Genomic DNA, 26,228 nt, shown 5'->3' on the forward strand with positions numbered 1-26,228 from the left:
TTTCTTTCTTTCTTTCTTTCTTTCTTTCTTTCTTTCTTTCTTTCTTTTTTAGTGTTCAACGATTCATTAGTTGCGTATAACACCCACTTGCCCTCCTTAATACCCATCACCTGGTTTCCCCATCCCCCCAACGCCCTCTCCTCTGAAACCCTCAGTTTGTTTTGCGGAGCCCAGAGTCTCTCATGGTTTGTCTCCCTCACTGATTTCTTCCCCTTCAGTTTTCCCTCCCTTCCCCTATGGTCCTCCGTGCTATTCCTTATGTTCCACATACCATATGATAATTGTCTCTCTCTGCTTGACTTATTTCACTTAGTATAATCCCCTCAGACAATCATATTTCTGTGTTGAATTATCATGTACCACCACTGCTAAAGCATGAGTTTAGACTTATAAATATTTTAATATGTTTAAAGTGGGTATGGCATCTATAATACTTATGCAATTATTTATTTTAGTTGATGTAAATATACATACTCCATTTAGTATATAAGCACTTAGTAAGTCCTATTTCATTTCATTTTGAGATTTTTTATTCATGGGAAAGGACTGTCGCTTGTAGACTAGTAAGATGATTTAAAGTCTAATGTTAACAGCACACAAGAGCAAATCTAATGGATCATTTGTGGATATTTTTCTTTATTTGCTCTGTGGAAACTAACATCACAAGTAAAGGTGAACAATCCTTTAAGGTGTTTGGAACACAACACAGTTAACTGTTATATCAGGAATGAGTCTCTCTAACTGCCTGGAATGTCAAGGGCTGGGTGGAAAATGGAGTACAGAACTAGCTCTGTAAGAGAGATTAAGGAAAACAAAATGAAATAATGGCCATCATTTGTAATGGGGAAAAGTGAAGCTTAGAGGTTGTGCAAATGTAAAGAAATAACATGAAAGAGAATAAAGAAGAAATTTAGTTATAGATCTGAATTAACTAGGACTTGGAAATGTCACTCAGGTGAAAGCATCAGAGAATATCCAACCATCTCCTCTCTCACCTTTGTAGACATGAAGCATAATTAGAATGGTCACAAAAATGTATAAGGCTTAGATTTGAAGTGTGAAAATGATATGTTTTCTCTATTGCCATAGATTCTACATTCTATATTTTTTTGAAAAGCACTCATAAGTGAATAAAGTGCCTCCAAATAAAATCCACCTGTATTTCCAAGGGAATAAATAAGTTGAGGTTCCACAACCTATTTATTTATTTTGCCTTGAAAGCTCTCCACGTACTTAAACATAGTTGAAGCTATTGCTTCTCAATGAACAAAGTTACATACATTTTTTATGGTGAGTAGCATTGCTTTATAACTTATGTATAAATGTTATTAGTTTGGCGGCAGATAAATGCCTATTAATAGGTTGAGAAGCAAGGTAAATTTTACGTACATTAAAAGCTGAGTCACATCATGTTTTCCACTCCCAGAAAATGGCTTTAAAACTTTTAGCTAATTATTTTTCTTATAATGGTAGTGAATTTTCTAGTTGTTGCTTACATATAGACAAAATATCTTCACGGGAACAATAATGGGTGAAAAACAAAGACACAAACAAGAGAATGAATAGTGGTAGAAGATGAAGAGGACAGAGAATTGTTGGAACACAGTTACCAAGGAAAACGAAAGCTCCGAACAAAAGAAGTAATTCCTCTTCATCAACAAGAAACAGTGAATGCCTTACAAAGAAATAGAACATATAAACAGGAACACAAATTAACATGAGCTAAATGTGAAACAAACAGAACAGAAAGTACAGGAGAAATCAAAATGCATTAGAATAATCACAAAAAGTGCCAGATGGTGGTAGGACTTAAGCACCGTAGATTTATGTTTTTCTCCATTATTTTCCAGGTTTTTTAAAATTAGGAGTGAAAAACATTGAAGTGATAGAAGTTTGAAAGAAACAGATGCAACCCACTAGGGCACTTGAAAACTATCCCAGTCACCGAGAGAATGACACCATGCTTTTATCTCATCTACAGCTGTTTTGAAACTAGGGCGGAGTGACCAGGTTGTCCCCCACCTCTCCCCACCACCAGCCTATGCCTCACATCATTTAGATTCTGGCTGAATTATTTTCAAAAGGCTTCTTTCTCTTCCTTTTAAAAGATTTCTTTTTGACAAGTAGAAATCTTCATAGTCAGGGGAACATTACCAACTTGAAGCTGTGTGTTGATACAGCAGATCTTTTGTTTGCTGATGGGAAATGAACCACCTGTCACAGAATTTTATAATGGGCTCCATCTAATATTTTCACAAATCTCTCTGGGTGTACCCTAACAAGTTGCATTGGATTTATTTATAAAGATTTTTTAGGTAGCTCAATTTGATTTTGGCATTTGAAAAGGCAACAATACTGTTACGATGACTAAGGTATAGATTTATAGCAGTGAAGCATCCAGGGAGTTTGGGAGTTGACAGCCTACAAGAGTAGTATAATCAGGAAGAGCATCAATTAACCGGAGGAAGGAGGGGGAGGATCAGTTTGTTGCCTCTAATCAGTCTGCCTTCTATAGCATTCAGACCTTTAAAGTGTGGGTTGTCAGACTGCCTGGATATAGACTATCTGTGCCAATTACCTGTGGGGGGACCATGGGCATCACTTCTCTGCTTCTTTCCCCCTATGCAAAAAAATGGGGATAATAATATGGGGTTGTTGTGTAGAATCAAATAAAGTAAATGAGATTATACATGCAAAGCATTTCTAAAGGTACTAGGCACATAGAAGGCACTCAGTGACACTTTAGCTCTAATTGTTTAGTATTATTATTGTTGTTGTTATTTCTACTGAGATTCACCATTTATCACTTTGTAACTGTGTCCTAAAGAGACAGTGTAACATTCTAAGAAAATCTTTTGGAAAATTGTCTTAAATTACACATTTTGTCTCCATTATTTATTTAAGATAAAATTAAATTTGAATTTGTATGGCAGCAATGGGATAAAGCAGAAATTCTCTATCAAGTCTCAGACTTCAGCATCTTTAACTTTGAAGGATAGGTCTTTTTCTCTCTTTACTTTCTCAACATGCTTAATTCTACACTTTAAAAAGAAAGAACACACAACAAACACAAACAAAAAAAGCACACCTAGTATTTTTATCAAGTCCATTTACTTTATAACTTCAAATTTTGATATATACTTGAGCTTTTTAAAGAAAGAGTCTACATGCACAGCTTCCAGTTCTACCAAATATATGACAAAATCTTTGATCATAAAGTCACATCCCAATCCTTTACTGGGTTTACAGTTTTTATTTTTTCAATATACAAAACGATGTATCTTAATCTGTTACTTCTCTTTGCTTTTTCAGAGGAGAGGACAGATCCCTCAATACGAAGGTATTGTTCACATAAATCAATTCTGATTCCCTTGTGGTAAAAAAGGTTTAGGGATGGAGAAGTTAGTGTGTGTTTTCTTTACTGTGTATTTATGTACTCTTGAAAAGCTTATCTCTGATCTCTTAATCCCTAAATCCACTGATATCTTTTCAATCATCCTCCTCCTCAAATGTTCTCCATAATTTTACACATTTTATTCTTGAAATTTATTTTTTATTTTTTATTACACATTTATTACACATCTACTCTTAAAAAATTCTATCTCTGCTTGGTTTCTAAGACACTACCATTGTTGATTTCCTTTTTTTTTCTGACTGTCCTTTTCAGTTGCCTTTGTGTTTTCTCTTTCTGTCTCTTAAAATATATTCTTCTAAACTTCTTTTTGGTGATACAGTTTCATGGGTTCAACAATTGTCTCTCTATCCAAATAGTTCAGTCTCAATTTTCTGACTCTGGGCTCATTCTCCTTCCAAAATGACAGACCTTCATTCTCAGTCTTTGTCATATGCCTCAGTGTGTCTCTGCCTGCTCAGTAGGTTCAACTCTCCCATGACCCACAAGAGAGAGAATTCTTCTTATAAACATTGGTGTCGTGTATGGTAGCATACACGATTTCTGAAGACTAGGTTCTCCCAGTGCTAGGTCTGTTCCATATTTAAGTTGGACATTATATTTTAGCAAAGTGCCTTACTAGCTGTACACAACAAATGGAGCTTAGTTTAATTGCTCCATTAATTTATTATTAATTGATCTGCTTCTGTTCATAGACAAATGGTAACTCTTTGCACATATCTTCAAAAATGTGCCAGCAAATTTTCATGCGACAAGGTAAATAAATAATAAATGTTGAGATGTAACTGGATAATCAATAGTAGCTAATGTCAAATATGGTGAAAATATAACTAAAGGTGTTGATCATCTATAATCAATAATACATATTATTAAGGAATATTCATTGACACAACTAAAGATTGTATTGCTCATAAGAAAAATGGAAATGCCTTGGATTCTCACAGAGTTCTTGAAATTTCGCTAGTCTCACATGGCCCTTACATACCAAAACTAGTCTCAGTAAAAATGGGTCATCCTGAAATATTTCATAAGAATATTTAACAGGGAACTAAATAATAAATTTAGTGCAAAGTTAAATTATTTGTTTTTTGGTATTAGACAGACCTGGGAATCAAATCTTATTAGATATTTATTAATTATGTGGCTTTGCAAAAACTTATATTTCTTCACTAGATCTCATTTTGCATCTCATTATGTAAAATGGTGCTAGTAATGCCTACTATGTGCTGGTAAAACACATGGCACAATGTCTGCCACATAGCAAATACTTACTTGGTAGTGTTATTATTAGTAGTTGTGTTGGTATATAAAGACAAATTCCAGGACGCCTGGGTGGCTCAGTCAGTTAAGCATCTGCCTTAGGCTCAGGTCATGATCCCAGAGTCCTGGGATCGAGCCCATGTCTGGCTCCCTGTTCAGCGGGGAGTCTGCTTCTCCCTCTGCCTGCCCCTCCCCCTGCTTGTGCTTTCTGTCAAATAAATAAATAAAATCTTTAAAAAAAAAAAAGACAAATTCCATATGATTCCACTTATATATGGAATTTGAAAAACAAAACAAACAATAAAGAACTGACCCATAAATACACAGAACAACCTGGTGGCTGCCACAGGGGAGGCAGTGGGGATGGGCAAAATGGATGAAGGGGAGTGGGAGGTACAGCCTATCAATTATGGAATGAATAAACCACGGGGATGAAAGGTACCAGCTCAGGGAATATAGTCAATGATACTGTAATAGCATTGTATGGTGACAGATGGTAGCTACACTTGTGATGAGCATAGCATAACTTACAGAGCTGTCAAATCACTCAATTGTCCACCTGAACCTAATACAACATTGTGTATCAACTATACTTCAATAAAAATAAAATAAAATACAATGTGACTCTTTTACTATATTATCCTATTCTACAAGTCTGGTTGTATTTATCATATAACATTCATCTTTTAGATATGCTGCATCTTACATAGTAACTATTTGGATTCAGGTTTCTATCTCCAATTTTATATTCCAAATAACACTATAATGAACATCTTTACTTCTAAATATTTTGGTTTTTATCATTATGTAATCCTTAGGATATGTTTCTAAAAATTTTATTTAAAGGACACAGAAACTTTTTAAACTCTTGGTGAGTATTTCAAAATTGCTTGCTTCAAGATTTGTACCATGAACATTTTCTTCTGATAGTGATTGAAGGATGCTGGTTTCATCGGTGTGTGACGGGGCTCCTGCTGTACTTCCTCCTCTCCAAAATCCTCCTTCCTCTTTTTCCTCTTTTCTCCTCTTTTTGTATGTTTGTGTGCATGTGTGTGTGAGACTTTTCTTTTGCCATTTGCTCATTTTGCTTTCTGTATTTTTTTCTACTTGATTTGTCATGGCTATGTATTTCTATGTCACTTATTTGTTAAAATTATGTGCCCTATTTAATGTTTTTATAATTTTATATTTTCAACAAAATATTCTCTGAGATCCTCAAAAAGCAAGTAGGACCAAACAGCCAGCTTTTAGCACTCCCTAAATATAAACAGTATCTATGTTAAGGAAGCTAGGACATCAAGCTTAATTTAAATTAAAAACAGCTCTCATTTAAATAAAAAGTGAAAGAAAAACAAAGATGGGCAGTTTGAATGCATGTTCACCCTTTATCAAGATGTTAATTAGGTGATTGTGTACTTTATGTCCTCAGTAGAGATGGGACTTAAGAGACATCAGGATTTACGTTTTGTCATTAGTCCCATGATGTTTTGAGGGTATCCAAAAGTTCCTAGTTTTGCCTTTGAGCAAACATTTTTAGGGCAGCCATATTTGATCATATTTGATGGCAGCCATATATGCCGCCCTCATATTTGGGCCAGTGTCCTGGGCAGAAAGAGCCAGAATGAATGAAAAAGAAAAGTCTTAGCATCAACTTATTATTTTAAAAGCCCTTTCTGTTGTAGTGAAAAGTAATGAAAAGAATCGTTTTTTTGTTTGTTTGTTTGTTTCCTTTCCTTAACGGGGGCCACTCTCTGTTTTAGTTCTGGGGACAAAACCTTTCACTGCCAAAGTCCATTGATATGGTAACAGGGAGAATTACAGTGAGAGTTTCTGCTTTCTTCTTTCACTTAAGACATTTTCACTTAAGACATTCACTTAAGACATTCAATACAAATGTATTATCTACTATAAAAAATTGCACTGTCACTCCTTTACCTAGGCAGTTCTGCTTTTGTGCACTTTCAAACTCCCTAAATTAAAAGTTGCCTTCCCTTCTGCATAACTCCAAACTTTACGTGTGGGAGTATTTGGGTATATTGCCCCAAATTTACAAACTCTCTTGCTCTATTACTCTAAATCAGCTGTGTAGAAAACCTTGATTCTTTTTGATATGAACATTAAAAGTCTAAATAACAGAACTCTTAAGAGTAAGGAAAATACCAAACAGTATCAACATACTTTTTTTTTTAAAGATTTTATTTATTTATTCATGAGAGACAGAGAGAGAGAGAGAGAGGCAGAGGGAGAAGCAGGCTCCCAAGGAGCAGGGAGCCCGATGTGGAACTCGATCCCAGGACCCTGGGATCATGACCTGAGCCGAAGGCAGACACTTAACCATTTGAGCCACCCAGGCGCCCCATCAACATACTTTAGAGAATAAATATTTATAGAAGTGAAGATTAATTGTAAATATATAGAGTTAATCACGTAAATACCCTCATTATATTCATTATGAGAAAAATTCTTCAATTATTCTCTATTTTCTATAATAGAATGATTGAATAATTCAATGCTTACTCTCATTTCCATTATCTTGCCCAAAGCAAACTTTATCTTAATATCCTCCTATAAGCAGGTCATAGACATGCACCCTTGTCGATATAATCAATGTCAAACTATTTCATTTTGTAGTACTTTCCTATATGAATACAGTTCATATATTTTATTTTTAGTTTTCTCTATTATAAAAAAAAACTTAAGGAATGAGGAAACACTCAATGCAAAATTTTAATTATGCCTCTCAGATGTGTGCTTTTAATTAACTGCTGACATTTCCTTTGTTCAATTATTATAGTTCTATACAACTGTCATAAACTTATAAATTTTAATTAAGGCTGCCCCAGACCCTAGTCATAGAGTGTCCACATAGGAATTTGCCAAAAGGCTTAAACGTAAGTAAACCAACAGTGAATAAATCCATGAATTGCCCACTGGGATTTGTTTAACAAATTAACATTTGTGTGGAGATAATGAGGTTTTACAGTCTATAAAAACCAAACAATGTTTTTATAAAACCATATTTTTAAAAGTAAAAAATGCTTTGTAGATGACTTAATTGGATATGATATTATTATTAATATTTAGGTGCTGTATGACAATAAACTACATGGTCATATCTCAAGTTAAATTCATATAAGGACTCATTTATATTACTAATTTGAAATATAATTTTTTTCTGAACATGTTATCTATGTAAATCAAGATCTAATAATCTATCTGGGTGCAAAGATAAAATCGATATAGATTTTAAGAATACAGCAAGATCTCGACAAATGATTTGAACAAAACATTAAAAGTTGTGCTGTATCCACATATAGTTCAGGATCCATTAACAGGGCAGAAAATTCAATGTTTCATAGAGATTTGTCCTTGTGGATCCACTGCAGGTTGGAAAGATATTTATAGTTTGGAGTACCAAACTCTTTTCCGTTTAAATATTTCTAAAGGCAAATATAAGAAAAGCATCTGGTTGTAACCCCCCCAAAATTTATTATCTTAATGAGAAAATTAACAATCAAGTAATAAAATTCTTAAATGACTCCTTTGTGTAAGAAAAGCTTCTCCCCTAAAAGGAAATGGTATCTGTGTTACTAAAATACAATTACAGGTCATACCCTTTTACCAAACATTCATTCAGTTTTCATTTGCATGGTCCCAGTACTATAATTTCTCCCACAACGATAGAATATACTCTACTGTAAGGAGTAGCTTCTCTTAGGCAGAATGAAAATATATAGTAAGACCTAGTGTCTTTTTATTTCAGTCAACTTGCTGCATATGTTTTCAGAATTCTATTAACTAGAATACCTTAATTATCAATTAATCATAAGTCAAAAATATTTATAGACTTAATATTATCAAATTCAAAGAAATAGTAATGCTTTTACTATTAGAATGCAAATCAGAAACAGTTTGGTTCCTCTGAACTCCATTGAAAATGCTTCTTCATGTGGCTCTTTCAGTTAGCATTATGCTAAATACTTCAAAGAATAGCATAAGCAATAGAAGCAATGAGAACTCCCAGTAAGACAGAAATTAACCGTGTAAGGGATGTGAAGATCATATGGATTAATTTTCCATTTCACTAAATTTGCATTTTTTTTAAAGATTTTATTTATTTGAGAGAGAGAGAATGAGAGAGAGAGAACACATGAGAGGGGATAGGGTCAGAGGACCAAGCAGACTCCCTGCCAAGCAGGGAGCCCGATGCGGGACTCGATCCAGGGACTCCAGGATCATGACCTGAGCCGAAGGCAGTCGCTTAACCAACTGAGCCACCCAGGCGCCCCTAAATTTGCATTTATTGTAGTAGAATTAAATGTGCATAAATTGCACTTTAATAGTTACATAGTGTCCTTTGCACTGAATTTTGGAATTTACAAATTATATTTTTATTATGCATTGGGGTTAATTTTTCCCGTGGGAACATATTTTAAATATAATAGCACTAAGTAGAAAAATACATTTTACTATTCACTTATGCACTGTAGCAAACACTTTTTACAAACAGAGCTATTGCATAAATTAATAAGAATTTCAAGTATATCTTAACATGTAGTAACCTGATATTTTCAAAGCATATTATACACTATATTGCAATGCCCACAAAGTAGTTATGATTTTAGATAGGAATTATGATGCTATCAGATGTACTGATATAGTGTATATATTTAACTTAATTTTAAAATTTAACTTAATTTTTAATAGCAAATGAGGTTTAGCATTAGGCTAACTGTTCAATTAAAAAAGGACATGCAAAAGAACGAAATTGGACCACTTTCTTATACCATACAGAAAAATAAATTCAAAATGGATTAAAGACCTAAATGTGAGACAGGAAACTGTAAAAATCCTAGAGGAGAACATAGGCAATAACCTATTTGACATTGACCATAGCATCTTCTTTCTAGATATGTCTCCTGAGACAAGGAAAACAAAAGCAAAAGTACACTGTTGGGACTTCATCAAAATAAAAAGCTTCTGCACAGTGAAGGAAACAATCGACAAAACTAGAAGGCAACCAATGGAATGGGAGAAGATATTTGCAAATGACATATCTGAGAAAGAGATAGTATCCAAAATATATAAAGAACTAAGAAAACTCAACATCCAAAAAAGAATAATCCAATTAAAAAATGTGGAGAAGACATGGGTAGACGTTTTTCCAAAGAATATACATAGATGGCCCACAGACACATGAAAAGATGCTCAGCATCACTGATCAACAGGGAAACGAAAATCAAAACTACAGATATCACCTCACACCAGTCAGAACGGCTAAAATTAACAAGTCAGGAAACAAGTGTTGGCGAGGATGTGGAGAAAGGGGAACCCTCTTGCACTGTTGGGGGGGAATGCAAACTGGTGCACCCACTCAGGAAAATAGTATGGAGGTTCCTCAAGAAGTTAAAAATAGAACTACCAACTGATCCAGCAGTTGAACTACTAGGTATTTACCCAAAGAATACAAAATACTAATTTAAAGGGACAGATGCACCCCAATGTTAATAGAAGCATTATCTATAAGAGCCATATTATGGAAACAGCCCAAATCAAAGAAGTTGTGGTATCTATATATCTATATCTATATCTATATCTATATCTATATATAATATAATGGAATATTACTCAGCCATAAAAAAGAACAAAATCTTGTCATTTGCTACAACATGGACGGAGCCAGAGACTATTATGCTAAGTGAAATAAGTCAGTCAGAGAAAGACAAATACCATATGATCCTGTATGTGGAATTTAAGAAACAAAATAAATGAGCAAAGGAGGAAAAAAAAGAGAGAGAGTCAAGTCAAGAAACAGACTCTTAACTATAGAGAACAAACTGATGGTTACCAGAGGGAGGTGGGTGGGGAAGGGTTGGTTAAATCGGTGATGGGGATTAAGAAGTGCACTTGTGATAAGCACTGGGTGTTGTATGGAGGTGCTGAATCACTATATTGTACATCTGAATGTTAACTCACTGGAATTTAGATAAATATTTTTTAAAAAGCTCAACCATTGGGCGCCTGGGTGGCTCAGTTGGTTAAGCGACTGCCTTCGGCTCAGGTCATGATCCTGGAGTCCCGGAATCGAGTCCCGCATCAGGCTCCCTGCTCGGCAGGGAGTCTGCTTGGTCCTCTGACCCTATCCCCTCTCATGTGTTCTCTCTCTCTCATTCTCTCTCTCTCAAATAAATAAATAAAATCTTAAAAAAAAAAAAAGCTCAACCATGAAATGTCAAAATAAAAGAAATAAAAATAAAGAAGAACAGATTTTGGAATCAAACATATAAAGCTTATAAAACTGATTTCACTTAATCATTCCAAGCCAGCATCAGAATACCTGTAAGCACTGAGCCCTGTCACATGGTATGCACTCAACACAGGATAAGGATCATTACTATTGTTAGATTTTGTGACTTGAACTTCAATATACTGAGCTTGGAACAAATACTATTATGTTGAATTAATAATTAAATTTAATTTGTGTTAATTTATTTTTTATAAAGATACTAGGAATTAAATTTCTAACATTACGTATCCTCTTTATATTTTTCACATATAAGGAAAAATGTAAATTACTTGAATGCACAATGAAATTCAAATACTTACCCAGAGCTGATGGTATACAGGTGCCTCCATTTCGGCAGTAATTGCTACAGTGATTGACTTCACACCTGTCTCCTGAATAACTAGGCCAACAGTGACACCTCAAGTCACCCTTCTCATTTAAAATGCATCTTCCTCCATTTTCACAAGTCAATTTGCATGAATCATCTGGTTATAAGAAGAAATGTACAAATTAGCAGGCTATTCATTGGATGGTAGAATAAGAACAATTCGCATAAATCCTCAAATAAATACCCCTAATATAAAAGTGGAAGAAGCAAAATACTACAAATACTATCTGAAAACAGAGAAATCAATTTTAACCACTGTTGAATGGGGAATACAAATACTTAATTTTTATTCTTCTTTAGGCTTAAAGAATTATTAACCATTTCTTGTATTTATTAAAGCATTAAATAACAAAACCAACTGAAGCTTCCTAAAAATGAAATATTTTCCAATCAATACATTTTCTTTATGACATAAGCAAACATAGCATATTTTTAGGACTATTTGATATTAAACCAAACTGAAATATGTAAGATAAATCTGTAGTGTATATATAGTATATACAGTGTGTATATATATAGTATATATATATTGGATTTACGCATATATTGTGTATATATAGTATATATATATCAGATATGGAATATTTAATGGAATATGGATATATACCAGATATATATATATGTAAACACACATATAACTTACAGTATAGAAAAACATTTAAATGAAAATACATTCTTTGATATACATCCTTATTAACTATGTATAAACAACTCAAAACTAAAAGTCACTTAGGTTTGGTACAAGATGTTGATAAAACAGTGTCAGAAACATTTCCATATGTAAAATTTTCATATGGAAAATATTTAGGCACAATCTGTCTACTTAATACATTTTGGCTGAGAATAAGAAAAGGATGGTTATTCCTGGGGGTTGCAAAATTATTTTTAAAAATACGATGAGTCTTATTTATGATAAGAATTGGTTTGAATAATTTTTCAGGTTATGTGTGTTGACATGACCTTACTCCATTAGAAATACTGCTTTACTTAGGGCAGGATATGATGCCCAATAGAACACACATGATTGAGAATATTGTAAGAAGCATTCTGTTCTAGAATATGCCTTCTACTAAAGCCATGCCTCTTTTATATCAAAGTAAGGTAAAATCAAAACAGCCTGTATTCTTTATTCAAGATCCATTGGCCCCAAAATAGCAAAAGCTTTAATATATCACTGCAATAATCACAAGAGCATTTTAAAGAGCCTCAGTGACTTCAAATAAAAAAAAATGACTCAAATATCACATCCACTATCATAAATAGAGACTATTTATCAGCAGTACCAGGCAATTCTGAGACTTGCCTCATTGCAAAGCAAAGAGTTGAACACAGAGGTTGAATTCTCAAGAAAGATCTAGAATGGAAATATATACTTCCTCAGTTTAAAATTCAACCAAGCATTTCTAATCCGTTCAGCATAAAATATCCCTGATTGGAGTTGTGAATGTAAACAGTGAAGATAAATATTTAAGGCATTATGATCACAGTTAAGATTATTGTGGGGGAGTTCATTTTCATCTGTAAATGTTCTATGTAAACTATATAGATATTCAAAATCTCTACATGTTAGGACACATGCACTTCTGTAATGTGCCTCATCAGGCACCAGAAACTTTAAAATATAACACGGCTTGATGAAATAGAAGTGGAGTTTCAAAACCTAACTGTAATAGTTCTATAATGAAAAGGAAGGCTGCTTTTGTCAATAACTAAATCACCCCCAGAAGCCAAGTTCCAGCAATTATAATCAACTATAGGAAAGAGCAGGTGAATACTTCTCCAAGAATGAGTAACATTTGAATTTCAAATTTCTTACATGAAGATTAAAAATATTCAGTGTCTCATCATTTAACAATAGCAGCTAGAGAAAGGCAAGTAATTATAAAGAGCAGAAAAACTTGGCTATATCAAATGTTAATGTCAGGAAAAAATTAATTGGCATTTATCTACACCAGTCAGTAATTCTGAAATCTATTTATTTATATTCCTCACTGAGGTGGTCCAAACTGTCTGCTACCAAGGCTCATATGCATAGTGGCCAATGTGAATATTTTTTAACACTCTGATTATTTAAAATATAAGACTTTCTTTTAAATTAAAAAAATGAACTTTTAGGAGGTTTCTATAATCATGCCTTCCAGTCAAATCTGAAATAGTAAAACTGAAATTTCTCACAGAGTTTAAGGAGGGCACGTGATGTGATGAGCACTGAGTGTTATATGCAACTAATGTATCATTGAACATTATGATGTTGGCTAATTGAATTTAAATTAAAAAAAAAAGTTTTAGATCTCGGTAAGTGTACACTTAGGAAAAAATGCTTTCTCATTTCAAACATAAAACTATAAAATTTGATGAATTAATATAGCAAAAAAGCTATTTCATTTGCTTGCTTACTTAATGATAGATTTACCTTACAGTGCTGTGTGTCTACTTTTTGCAAAGCATTGTGCTAGGCAGTTTATCTCTGTCATTTCTGCTCTTTTCAGTGACTCTGGACATGGGTGATGCGGGCGCTACGGAGGCACTGGAGTGTACTAGGGGATGGTGAAGAGTGTAGAATGCCTAGGTTCACCTTGGGGGACCACCATTATTAAGTAATGTTAGACAATCAATTGAGCCTCGCTTCAATTTTCTAATCCGAGAAAACGGGGGCAATGATCATATTATTATTGGGGATTTGGGGGAATTAAAAACAATAATATACATATACTACATTATGCCTTGTTCATAGCCTTCAAAATATTTATTATTATTATTACAAGTAGTAGTGATATTTATTGTTAATCTAATTTTACACAAAAGAAACTGAGACTAAGGGAGGACAGGGCCAGACAAATTAGTTAATCGATAGATCTTGGCCTAAACCAAAACTCTGCCTCAGATCCACCCCAGGCCAACTTCTTCCTGTGTATTTGCTGGGATTATGGGATAAATTAATCTGAGTTTTAGATAAATCATTTATACTAAGCAAAGAAGAAAAAAGGGAGAGTTATGTAGAAGAGATACTAATGTCTAGTTATAATGCAAAAACAACAAAAACTGTAGGCAACTTGACCATAAAAACAACACTGACAACATCAGAGTCAATGGAAAAGTCACACTGGTGGCATTAGTAGAATACTTCTGTGCAGAATTCTCAGCTCTCTCTCAGGGGTCTCTCCCACCCAAACAATAGTATAAGTAGACACAGTACATAGGGGCAGAGGGGCACCTGTGAGATCACTGGTTATGAGTGTGTGTGGAACTAATAAAAATGTGGCATATCTTCTACAGGGAAAGACTTGTTTTAAAGACTCTCTTTCTGAGAGGTTAAGGAGAATATGTGGCCAAACATAGTTTACCTACATGAACATGTCAGAGCAGCTAGTAAAAAATGTGCCTAATAACATTTGAAAATGTCCATTTAATTCTATTTGATCATCACAGTTGAGATCACAGCTACTCTGGCTGGAAAGATAATCAATAAAGAGAAAGGGTGCATTCTAGTGCCAGTGACAGCTACCTTTTCAAGAACTGGCACTAAAGGACTCATCCCAAATACCAATCATGATTCACAATTAGCTCTCTGTTAAGAAATTTCTAACCTCGTCACCCACAACACTGTTTCACACGTGCTACAGACTAACTCAAATAAATGACTCACTATTTTCTTTACATGCCTTATTTTCACGCCTTTTCAGTTCCTCTGTCTCAGGGTTCTGATCCCTCATTCCCACTTAATCTGAATCCCCTCTGTTTTGGCAGACCTTGTCCTAGGGTCATATTCTATAGAAAATTGTAATCAATTCTCTCATTGGATGATCATCTGAATTCTTCTAATGGTTTTAACTCTTGTCTCTTCTGGGCCATGTATCACTATCCACACAAATATCTATTGGTGTTTATGTCATTCATCATATCATCTTTGCAAACTTTTCAGCTTTGCATATCCAATGCTTAAAGAATATATATTAAATGAAGGAGCTATGATAGTTTTAGACACCTAGAGTCTTGGAAAGGTAGAAATCTTCAGATTGCCTATAACTCCCAGTAGAGAACAATGAGAAAATGATAAGGGGGTGGAGAGGCTGACTGAGGGCAAAGACACAGTCTTCATGTGAGGAGTTCATTCTAACAGAGAAAAATACAACAGGTAGAAAGTCCTGCTGTGAAGAGATCCTAAGTGTATCTCACTGGAAAAATGTTGTGATCCTCAAGGGATTTTACAGCACTGTGTTTTTGTCTGTGTCATAAAATTTAGTAAGTGCTGATTTTATTTTCGCTTAATAGTAATTTGTTTTTCCATTATGGCTAATGTCTTGATTATGAGTCTACCTGGATAACTGAGTCTACCTGGATAATTGAGAGATGTCTCTTTTTTGTCTTTTCTCATTGTACTATTTTGGTTTTTGATTTTCATTATTTTATTTTTTGACTTTCTGCTATTTAATACTTATAATAAGCATCTGAAATAACGTTTTCCTTTTTTAAATGTTTGTTCAATGTTAATGTAGCTTCTAAAATATGAGCTCTACGAGTGAAGCAATCTTGTCAGTTTTGTTTCTAAATTAGTCCCTAGCTTCTAAATTACTGCTATGTTTTGCTCAGAAGCCCTCAAAATATTTATTTAGTAGTATGTATTGTGAATCAAATTTTATGCAGAAGAAAGTACAACTTAGTTTCTTATCCTGTTTCTTTCTTTTTTTTAAAAAAAATATTTTATTTATTTATTTATTTGACAGAGAGAGAGTACAAATAGGCAGAGTGGTAGGCAGAGAGAGAGGGAGAAGCAGGCTCTCCGCTGAGTAGGGAGCCCGATGCGGGGCTCGATCCCAGGACCCTGGGATCATGACCTGAGCTGAAGGCAGCCGCTTAACCAACTGAGCCACCCAGGAGCCCCTTATCCTCAGTCTCGAAACTAGTATTTGGTGCAAGAAAGTTGTTCACTATGAACTTGATGAATGAATAAGGGATTTTAAGGTTGGGTTTAAATATGTAAGGAAATGGCATCCTCAGAAATACCATTATCTTCACTGATAAAGAGCTATATAAAAGTATCTTGATTTGGTGTGTGACTGCAAAGGTCTTAATCTAATCTTAAATGCATAGTAAGTGTTCAGTGCAGCTCTGTGAATAAATGTAGAAAAAAATCAATTAGGAAGTCATCATCAGAGAGAACAGTTTATGCAGGCATTCAAAAACCAATGATATCAAGGCAACTGTATTGACGATTGTGTAGCTAATTCTGTTCAGTTTCAAGAGGTGTGAAAATTTATCATACAAATTAATTCATTATTTACAGAATAATGACGTTTACCTACCTAATAGGCTGTCATCACTGCAAGTACCATTAATCAAATATTTGCCTTCTGGGCACACACAGGTGGCTCCAAAAGGATTCAGCAAACATAGGAATTCACATACTAAGTCCAAGCATGGATTGGGCACTGATTAAAACAAAAGGAAACAAAGAAGTGCATGACTATAAGTACAATAGTTTTCAGAAACATAAAATTCAACAAGGTGAAAGGATGCATTAGCAACATTGAAAAGAAATCATATCAAATCTCTACTGGGTATATCTTATTTCAATGTTACCGTTCTCATTTATAGGTAAAGAGAAATTCTTACCCAACACCCATCATTAACAGGAAATTTATCCTGATTTACACTTCCCACAAGAGAGAAGGAATTATTCAAACATATACTTTGTCACTCTTCCATTTGACTTCTTTTTGGTAAAAGAGTTGGTCTGGGATACCGAAGTAGAGTTTGGGTTTATGTAAAACAAGTAAAGCCAACTGAAGTCTTTGGGGGACCTACTCCTCATTTTAGGTAGTTTCAGAACTGTTGAACAGACAGAAACAACTTCCCCTTGTATTTACAAAGCCTTAAAATCCGTAGGTATTTGTCTGTTCGAGACACAAACAAAAGAGAGTACTCCTTTTTTCTAAAAACTAGATTTAACATGGTTTCCTTTCCATCAGGTTGCAGTTTGTGTGCATGTAAATGTCTGCCACATTTATTTTTGTCTAAATTTCTACCTAATTAGCATCCTCTGCAGTCATAACTGCTCCGCGACTCTCCTTAGTGAATCTGTCCTTAGAATGAAACAGAAATGGCACCTAGGTAGTGAAATGGTAACTGTGAGAATGGCTTTGACTCAGTTAGAACCACCACTCAAACACCTATTATATTCAGGGCAAAGTTTTATTTATTTATGTAGTTTTTATGAAGGTGGTAATATTTGACTATGAATAAGAATCAAACACAGCTAGAGGATGATAGTGTGTCCTCATATTAACCTTGGAACTAAATGTGTCAGATCATTGGTAAAGAGCAACAAAAGTTTGGATAGGATTTCCAGAAGTTCTTAGGGGACTATCTGCAGTTTTAATCTGTTTCCAAAACTGATTTGGATAAATATCAATTGTTACCTTTCCAGACAATTGCACCAAATGAGGTTAAGTCTCTTTTTATTTGCCATAAAAGATTATCAATAAATCTTAAAGTTTCTTGAAGCGTAAACTCATACATAAAGACAGATCATTAGAATTTCAGTCACATTGTTTTTTTACTTTGTTCTTCAATATTTTTGATAGTTGTGTTTGAAACAGATCTTTCAAGAGAATTGCATCAATAATTTATTCCTTTCTAGTAGGGAAAGTAACAATAAAAATCATAAACAGAGAAAATATAGCCCTTGAAAACAGTACTCCTCAGTTGCTTTTAAAGATGGAATGTTAATGCTATGATTGTTACTTGTTATCAGTAACAAGAGTCAAAATGGCTAATGATGAACTTCAATACTTGCATGGTTTGTGTATAGACTCACAGGTTTTTTTGAAAAACAAAATGAGACTTTTTTTTTTATAACCAAGTCAATTCTAATTCCAAGAAAACACAATCAAATGCAAAATTAACTTTTGCATGATTTACATCTTGACTTTGGTGATAAAAAAATCTAGTAATAGCAACATTAAAGTTACTTAACTCACAGCATTAAGACTTTGAAATAGTTAAAATACTTTAAAATACTGTCTTTTGTCAAAAACAATATAAAATATACTTACAGTCTAGTTGTTTATAGCGATGAGATATCAAAACACCTTTTGTTTTATCAATATTTAAAGCTAGGTATTCTACTGAACCATGGCCAAATTTTTGTACTCGAAATACACCATTTTTAGATCCTGCTCCATATATATAATCTTCAAAGACATCAATCCTATGTGGATGTAACAAGCCTAGAATTTTTAAAAAGTGGAGTTATAAAAGTTGCAATGTAAATAGGTGCTCGGACTTAAAACCAGGTTTATTCAAGATCATGTAGAAAGTCTTACCACTGTTATTTAAAAAAACTTTCAGAATTATAATATTTTTAATTGTAGCTGTAAAGTTGTTAGAATTAATTTTTTTGCAGTAGGAATATGTGAAATACTAAACATATCACTCACAACATAAAAAACGTTTCCGTCATCACTTTAACCATCTGCACCACCACAAAGCATTTGCTGGGGGCTTACTGTATGCAGAGTAATCTGCTGCATAGTTTTCAGACAAAAGAAAGCTACAGGCCAGATTTATCCATTGCACACAGACAGGCAGTTCACAAAATTCTGAATTTGTGTTCTAGATCAAATTAATGATCAAATTAGATGGCCTGAATGACAAAAAGAACAGAAAAGAAGGCATTACCATTGTCTCTTTTAGAAATGGGATAAAGAAAACAAACTAGCAAATGGTAATGTTGCATACGACTAGTTTGGCTAACAATAATAGAGGCTATTGTTTTTCACATTTTAAGAAATAACTTATTTTAAGATATTTTTATGATAAGAATAATTAATCTAACCCTGGACATTGAAATGTATAACATGCAAAATGACAACATTTATCGTTTAGTTATCATCTAGAGATTGTAAAACATAAAGTGCTTTTTTAAAACTTATATATGTTTCTTCAATGTACTTAATCTGAAACAGGTTAACTTTATTGTTATAGCAACGTGTAATTTTTTTTTGCCATTTGGGTCATTATACAAAAAACACACGTTGGGTAAAGGCACAATGAAAGTTCACTTTAATTATTTTTCTTTTAACTCCTCTGCTTCTGTTAAAAAACAAGAAGCAAAGCTATATTCAGTATTTATAATATGTAAATATAAAAACTTCAAGTACATATTATAAAGAATTTGTGGTTAATAAACGAAGAGGTTGTGGTAGGGAAGGGCAGGAAACACCGAAGGGAAAGAAATTAGATTCAGCAGAAAGAACTGAGGTTGCAGGCAAAGCAAGTGTGAGGTACAGACGGTAGAGACTGAGAATAAAAAACAGGAGATGGGCATAGAGGTGGGGATACAAAAGGGCACCACGGAAGACGAGCACAGGTAGACTCTGCACTCACTGGAGGTAGAAGTAAGTTATTTTTACACACTGCTTTTCACTTGGATGTGCAATTGTTACAATGATGTTTTATTATATACAGTAATTCATTTCTGTTTGCTATCACTGCAATTTGAAATAAAACTTGTGTTCAGAGGCACTAATCTTGACTACTTGAAGTGCTCGGCTCAGAATGTAATATCTACAGAAGGAACAGAATGAATATTTTCTGAATCTGGGAAGCAATGGGCCATGTTCGTTCTATGCTAAGGAAATTCTGGCCTGGCCTTTCGTTATTCTAGTAGGAATGAAAATTATAATCTCTAGTAAGAGCAACAAGTTGGAAGGAAAAAGAATTTGAGGAAATTCAGAATGTGAAGCTTTCATATTTATACTTACGTACCATAACTCAACACTCTCAATAATAATTAAAAGATGAAACAAAAGCACTTCACAAACCTTGTTTGCTACTGACAGAGATTACTGAATCAGAGCCATCATACAGAACACTGCCAATAATAGAAAGCTCAAGGTCAGCCCAGTATATTCGTTCACTAAAATGATCCACAGCCAGACCTGCAATATCAATACATGAGGACAAAAATAAACAACAAAATAAAAACAACAACAAAAATAAAGTTGAAATTAATTAAAATTATGTTTCTGCTTCTTAATGTATAATTATGATTGATAGTTTTTCTTCAAGTATCAAAGAAATTACCCAGTCTACATCATGGTACTGTAAAAAATTAGAAAAATAATGAAATAATTACTCCTTATGTGCAATACATATTTATAGCTTACATAGAATTTAATAAGCTGTGGTAAAAACTTTACTTCACATAGGAAAAGCTACCCGAAATATCCTTCCTCTCCACACTTACTGGTCTCTTAACTATAGCTATTTTCTAAAATACTTTTCCATGATATTTTAGTTTTTATGTTTATAGTACATACAGAATTAATTCATCATTTAAATAATTTATCCAACCTTTATTTAAAATAATTCAGTGTAATTAGTTATATTTTGAGTATCTTCATAAAGGTACATATCTCAGAATATAAAAAGCTTACTCAAGACATTTTTGCCCATTTGGAATTGGACTATGGTGTTGTGAGCCACCTGTGTGCATGCTGAAGTCTAAATTGACTAAAGATTGATGTTTATAGTAGGGAAGAATGAATGGCAAATTCTTTAATTAAGGTTCTAGTTGTGCTTAAAATTTTCACTCTAATCATTAATTTTTTCCGGGACTGCTTGTCTTTATTTTTTATCATCAGTTACCTGTTAGTGAATAACAATGGGCTAAAATAAGATGTGGTAAAAAAAAAATCATGTTTTTCTACTCATTCAATTTTTTAGTTTTTAATTTCATAATGTGATTGGAGTCTAGACAGTATCTTCTCACAAAAATATCATTGACATAAAAGATGTCTTAAGTAAGATCTACAACACATGAATTCTACAATAAGTCTTCACTGCGTAGATGTCTAATTTTTGTGACATAGCTAGTCTTTATATATGATGTATTACATAATAAAAACAGTATAATGAAATTAAAATACTTTTGGCAGCTGAAAATTAAATAGCTTTCCCAACTGGAACATTCAATGAGGGCACGTATCGCACGGAGCACTGGGTGTTATACGCAAACAATGAATCATGGAACACTACATCAAAAACTAATGATGTACTGTATGGTGACTAACATAACAAAATAAAATAAAATAAAATAACAGATACACCTCCATGGCAAGGCAACTGATTGGGAAGTGTTTCTGAATTTGTGCTAATTGGATTCCTGTGTAGGTGGGTCCAGGATTTAACAATCAGAATGAAAAACAAAACACACAAAAAAAACCCAACTCATAGTGAAGATCGTTGAGGAATCATTTTTTAGTTAAGGATGTGGATCTAGCCCAAATGTAATCAAACTGAATAAAGAAATCGCTCCTCAAGTAAAATATAAAGATGTACTATGCCCAATCAGTCTCTGAAAATGACTTAACAATTAAAACGAGTGGCCCATGTTTTACTAGTTTCTGCTCAATGATTAATTTGCTATTTGGAGTCATGTTGGGAGTTATGATTTTGCTTCTTCATGTATAATTACTGGTAACATGAAACATAAAATGAACCAGTTTCCTGCTGCCCTCCATTATATTTCAAAACAGTTGTCTAAGCAGGATTGGAAACACTTTCTCTTTCACAGATGCAATATAATAAAGAAGTAGATTAAAATCAGCTGTCTCCAAAATTGGTCTTTACATTTGGATATTAAATTTGTTAAAAGAAAACAAAGGGTGTGTCATACAGTCTCATTACCAGTATTGTTGCTTTAGATTCAGCAGCAGTAAAAAAGTTCTCAAAAGTTTCATGTATTGCCTTATTAGTCTAGGCTTGTCTAAGACATACCCATCTTTATCAGCTCTGGTCACATATTTTACTATTGGATGGAATTACGGCTAGATAAAAATTATATAGCAAAGCTTTCAGATGAGTGGAGTTTGTATTCCAAAAAATCCACAAATCGATGATTTTGATTTTCCCTTAAGCCCTTTAATAAAAGAGACAGTCTTTTAAATTAAAAAGTTAATACAGGAATCAACTAACTTTTCTTGTTATAGAGATGAGAGTGAAGTTTATATGAAAGAAGAAATTCATTTCTATCTTTAAAATATCACATTTCCTTTTTGTCTTTAATAAAATACCAATAATAAAACGGGAAAAAAAAACCAATTCTCGAGAAAGTCATTTTTAGCTGAACTGGGAATGATGGATATTTGGAACCAAGTCTGTGTAAGTACAGGAAATTTAAAATAAATGCCATTTGTGCTAATCAAGCATTATGGAATCACAATTTGGACGGCTTTTAAAAGGTAAAGACACAGGCTCACTAAGTTTTAGGAATGTATAATAATGACCCTAGTCATATAGTCATTTATTTAACATCTCCCATGATATCAAGGCTATTATTACATTTCAGGGATTTTTTGAATCTCACTTTAGTTGAACGCTGAAAATTTCCAAGATCTTCCCACCAGTCCTCCAATTTCCACTATGGTCTTAAAAAAAGAGAGAGAGAGAGAAAAGAGAAGAAAAGAAAAAAGAAAAGAAAAGGAAGGAAAGAAAAAGAAAATGTCAAAGCAAAATCTTATAAGAAATGACCGTGGGCGCCTGGGTGGCTCAGTTGGTTAAGCGACTGCCTTCAGCTCAGGTCATGATCCTGGAGTCCCGGGATCGAGTCCCGCATCGGGCTCCCTGCTCGGCAGGGAGTCTGCTTCTCCCTCTGACCCTCCTCCCTCTCATGCTCTCTGTATCTCATTCTCTCTGTCTCAAATAAATAAATAAAATCTTTAAAAAAAAAAAAAAAAGAAATGACCGTAATACCAGTACGGTTTTTAAGAGAGAACACCTGGAGAGAGTAATAAATTAAAATCACTGTATTTTCAGAAACAGAGAAAAAGATTATATACCTTCTGTGCTAAAGGAAAGCCAAGATTTGTAAGGTAGCATTAACCAGCAAGTGTGCACTACCCTATTCTTGATTTAAAAGGTGATAAAAAGGATCCAAACACTGGAAGTATTTACCGCTATGTCAAATTTATTTTTAAAAAATTGTTAGAAGTATTTTTTGAGGGGCGACTGGGTGGCTTAGTTGGTTAAACATCTGCCTTTGGCTCAGATCATGATTTCAGGGTCCTGGGATTGAGCCCCACTTCAGGCTCCCTGCTCAGTGGCGAGTTTGCTTCTCCCTTTCACTCTCCCTCTGTGCTTTCCCTCTCTCTCTCAAATAAATAAATAAAATCTTTTAAAAAAGTATTTTTTTTGCGACAGGTTGCCTACCTACAGTCTTAGATTCCAAACTAAAGTTACACACACACACACACACACACACACCCTTATTTGAGTGTTAGTAAAACAAATGCATCAAGGAGTTCCAAAACAGTCCTAAGGTTTTTTGTTTTTTGTTTTTTTTTTTTTTGGTTTTATTTAAATTCAATTAGTTAACATATAGTGTATTATTAGTTTCAGAGATAGATTTCAGTGCATATAACACCCAGTGCTCATTATATCACATGCCTTCCTTAAGGCCCATCACCCAGTTACCCCACACCCAACCTACCTCCCCTCCAGCAGCTCTCAGTTTGTTTCCTATAGTTAAGAGTCTCTTAGGGTTTATCTCCCTCTCTGATTTCATCTTATTTTATTTTTCCCTCCCTTCCCCTATGATCCTCTGGGTTTTATCGATCTCATTTAATTAGAGACCTTTGTTGTCTAAGGAAAAAAGAATTTGCAATCAATAATTATAAATGGTGCAGGGCCAATGTGTACTTCTTTAATCTCTCAGAAATTGCCAGGATTTGGTAAGCTTCTAGGTATCAAATAATACGTTATTTAAATCAAACTCGTAATCTTACATGCTCTCTTACTGGAGAGAAACTGGAAATTGTCCTTACCTGACACATCATTCATTAACCCAAATGTATTCACAAGACACTTCCCTTGTACTATACACTGTAAGGTACTAGGTACGTAGCAAAGAACAAAATAGATCATGTTCCTAATCTCATGGAGCATGCTACTCAACCACCACACAATTGATTGAATCAGAAGATAAATTATGCTTTTCATTTTTAACATAGTGTCTAATAAAATAAACAAGTGTGCCATTTGTCAAAAGAAGTTATAAAACTGCACCATGAGTTAGAGTGTTAAAAATTGTGGGCATTCATCTCTTCATTCATTCAGTACATAATTATTCTTAAGCCCACACCAATTATGGGCACTATAATATTCTTCAATGTACATATGAATACCGGTAATGGTTTTGATTTAAGTTGTTTGTGGTCTTATTGGATACATAGAATATACATTAAAGAGTTCATGTTCTGCTATATCATTAAAGCAGTAGATGATGAAGTATCAACTATGGAGATAATGAGTGCTATGAAAGCCCAGAGAATCAAGGTATTCCCATCATGATTTTGGAAAGTATGTAATGGCAGTGCTGGTAGGGAGGAAACATAAGGCTAGCAAAGGGGTAGACTGACTATTCAGCTGGATAGTACAATTCTAACCTTGAAATACTTAGGGGTTACATAAAGGGATAGATAAGTTCACATCTATTCCTGTTGCTGTTCATTCCTGTGGATATCATCTATACCCTATTAAAGTACAGAGTGTAATCAAATGTGCAGCATCTCTGTGCACATATTCATTCATGAATTCAGAAATGAAAGGTAGCATTTCCAATGAACCCAAAATGTAAAGAATAACATATTACACTTGGCGGGAAACAGAAGTGCTATTATAGTTACTGATTTCAATATAATAACCTTGGAGTCAGGGCAAATATTTATAAACATATACCAAGAAAAAAGAGAGAAAAAAAATAGGTACAAACAAGTCATGTTTCTGGGAAGACAGAAGTAATGAATGTATCTCCATAGAAGGATATCTCAAGGATACATATGTATAAGTACACATGTCTCTCTACATATAATATGTACATATACATACAGATGCAGAACTATGACTAACTTATTTCCAGCTGTTCATTATCACGCTCTAGTAATAGGCTATTTACAAAATCTAAATTATTTATTATTTCCTAAAGCTTGCATGAGATTTGTTCTTGACTCATTTTTATATCAATAACATGTAGCATGACAATACTCAGGAGTTATTAATCACTGTAAAGATAACATTGGGAGATGTTTTGCCTGATGGAATAAAATCCTGCTTAGGAATACAAAACCAGCATTTCCAATGTTAAGAAAGTCACTTATTAAGCAGGGAGGCATGAAGTGAAGTAATAGATTTTTATATATGGCTTGTGGATTTTTAAAAATCTTGCAGAATTCTAACTGATATACAATGAAAAAATGAATCAAATTAACAAAATACACTAAATGACATTTTAAAATGTGAATAAAAATAATTATCAGTGCTAGGGAGTTATGGTGGACATTATATGGAATAATATGAGGCTTTAGCATTGTACACAGCACATTGTTTTTAACAATTATTCTTAGCCTGTTAGATATTAAAGGAATTATGTTAATCAATTTATATTAGTTTTAACATCTGATTTAAATTAATTGTTACAGGGCCGCCTGGGTGGCTCAGTCGTTTAAGCATCTGCCTTTAGCTCAGGTCATGATCCCAGGGTCTGGGGTGTCGGGTTCCCCGTTTAGTGGGCAATCTGCTTCTCTCTCCCTCTGACCCTCCACTTGTGCTCTATCCCTCTCTCTCAAATAAATAAATAAAATCTTTTAAAAAGTAAATAAATTTTTACAAATTCTCTATAAGGTAAATATATCATATATATTTTATAAATAAGAAATTTGATGCTCCAAAGTTTATACAGGTTGCTCAGTTTTAACTCAAGCCTATATAAATGGAGGGCTTATGCTCTTTCTGCTAATTTATATTTTCTCTGTTTAAGTCACTATAGTATACCCAATAAGGTCTACATCTTTCTTTTGAAGCTCTTCCTTCAGCGATTGTGA

General features: G+C 33.8%; 1 protein-coding gene across 1 annotated transcript in view; it reads right to left on the reverse strand.

The window, feature by feature from the left end:
• LRP1B (LDL receptor related protein 1B) overlaps positions 1-26,228 on the reverse strand; it is a 1,499,204-nt gene that overhangs the window by 62,528 nt on the left and 1,410,448 nt on the right. The window contains exons 80-83 of the mRNA XM_044913608.1: positions 20,172-20,288; positions 18,402-18,575; positions 16,650-16,775; positions 11,279-11,443 (exon numbers count right to left, since the gene is read on the reverse strand). Coding sequence (XP_044769543.1) covers positions 11,279-11,443; positions 16,650-16,775; positions 18,402-18,575; positions 20,172-20,288 — 582 coding nt within the window. The remainder of the gene's footprint in view (positions 1-11,278; positions 11,444-16,649; positions 16,776-18,401; positions 18,576-20,171; positions 20,289-26,228) is intronic.

This window comes from Neomonachus schauinslandi, chromosome 3, assembly GCF_002201575.2.
Source record: "Neomonachus schauinslandi chromosome 3, ASM220157v2, whole genome shotgun sequence".
Classification (NCBI taxonomy): domain Eukaryota; kingdom Metazoa; phylum Chordata; class Mammalia; order Carnivora; family Phocidae; genus Neomonachus; species Neomonachus schauinslandi.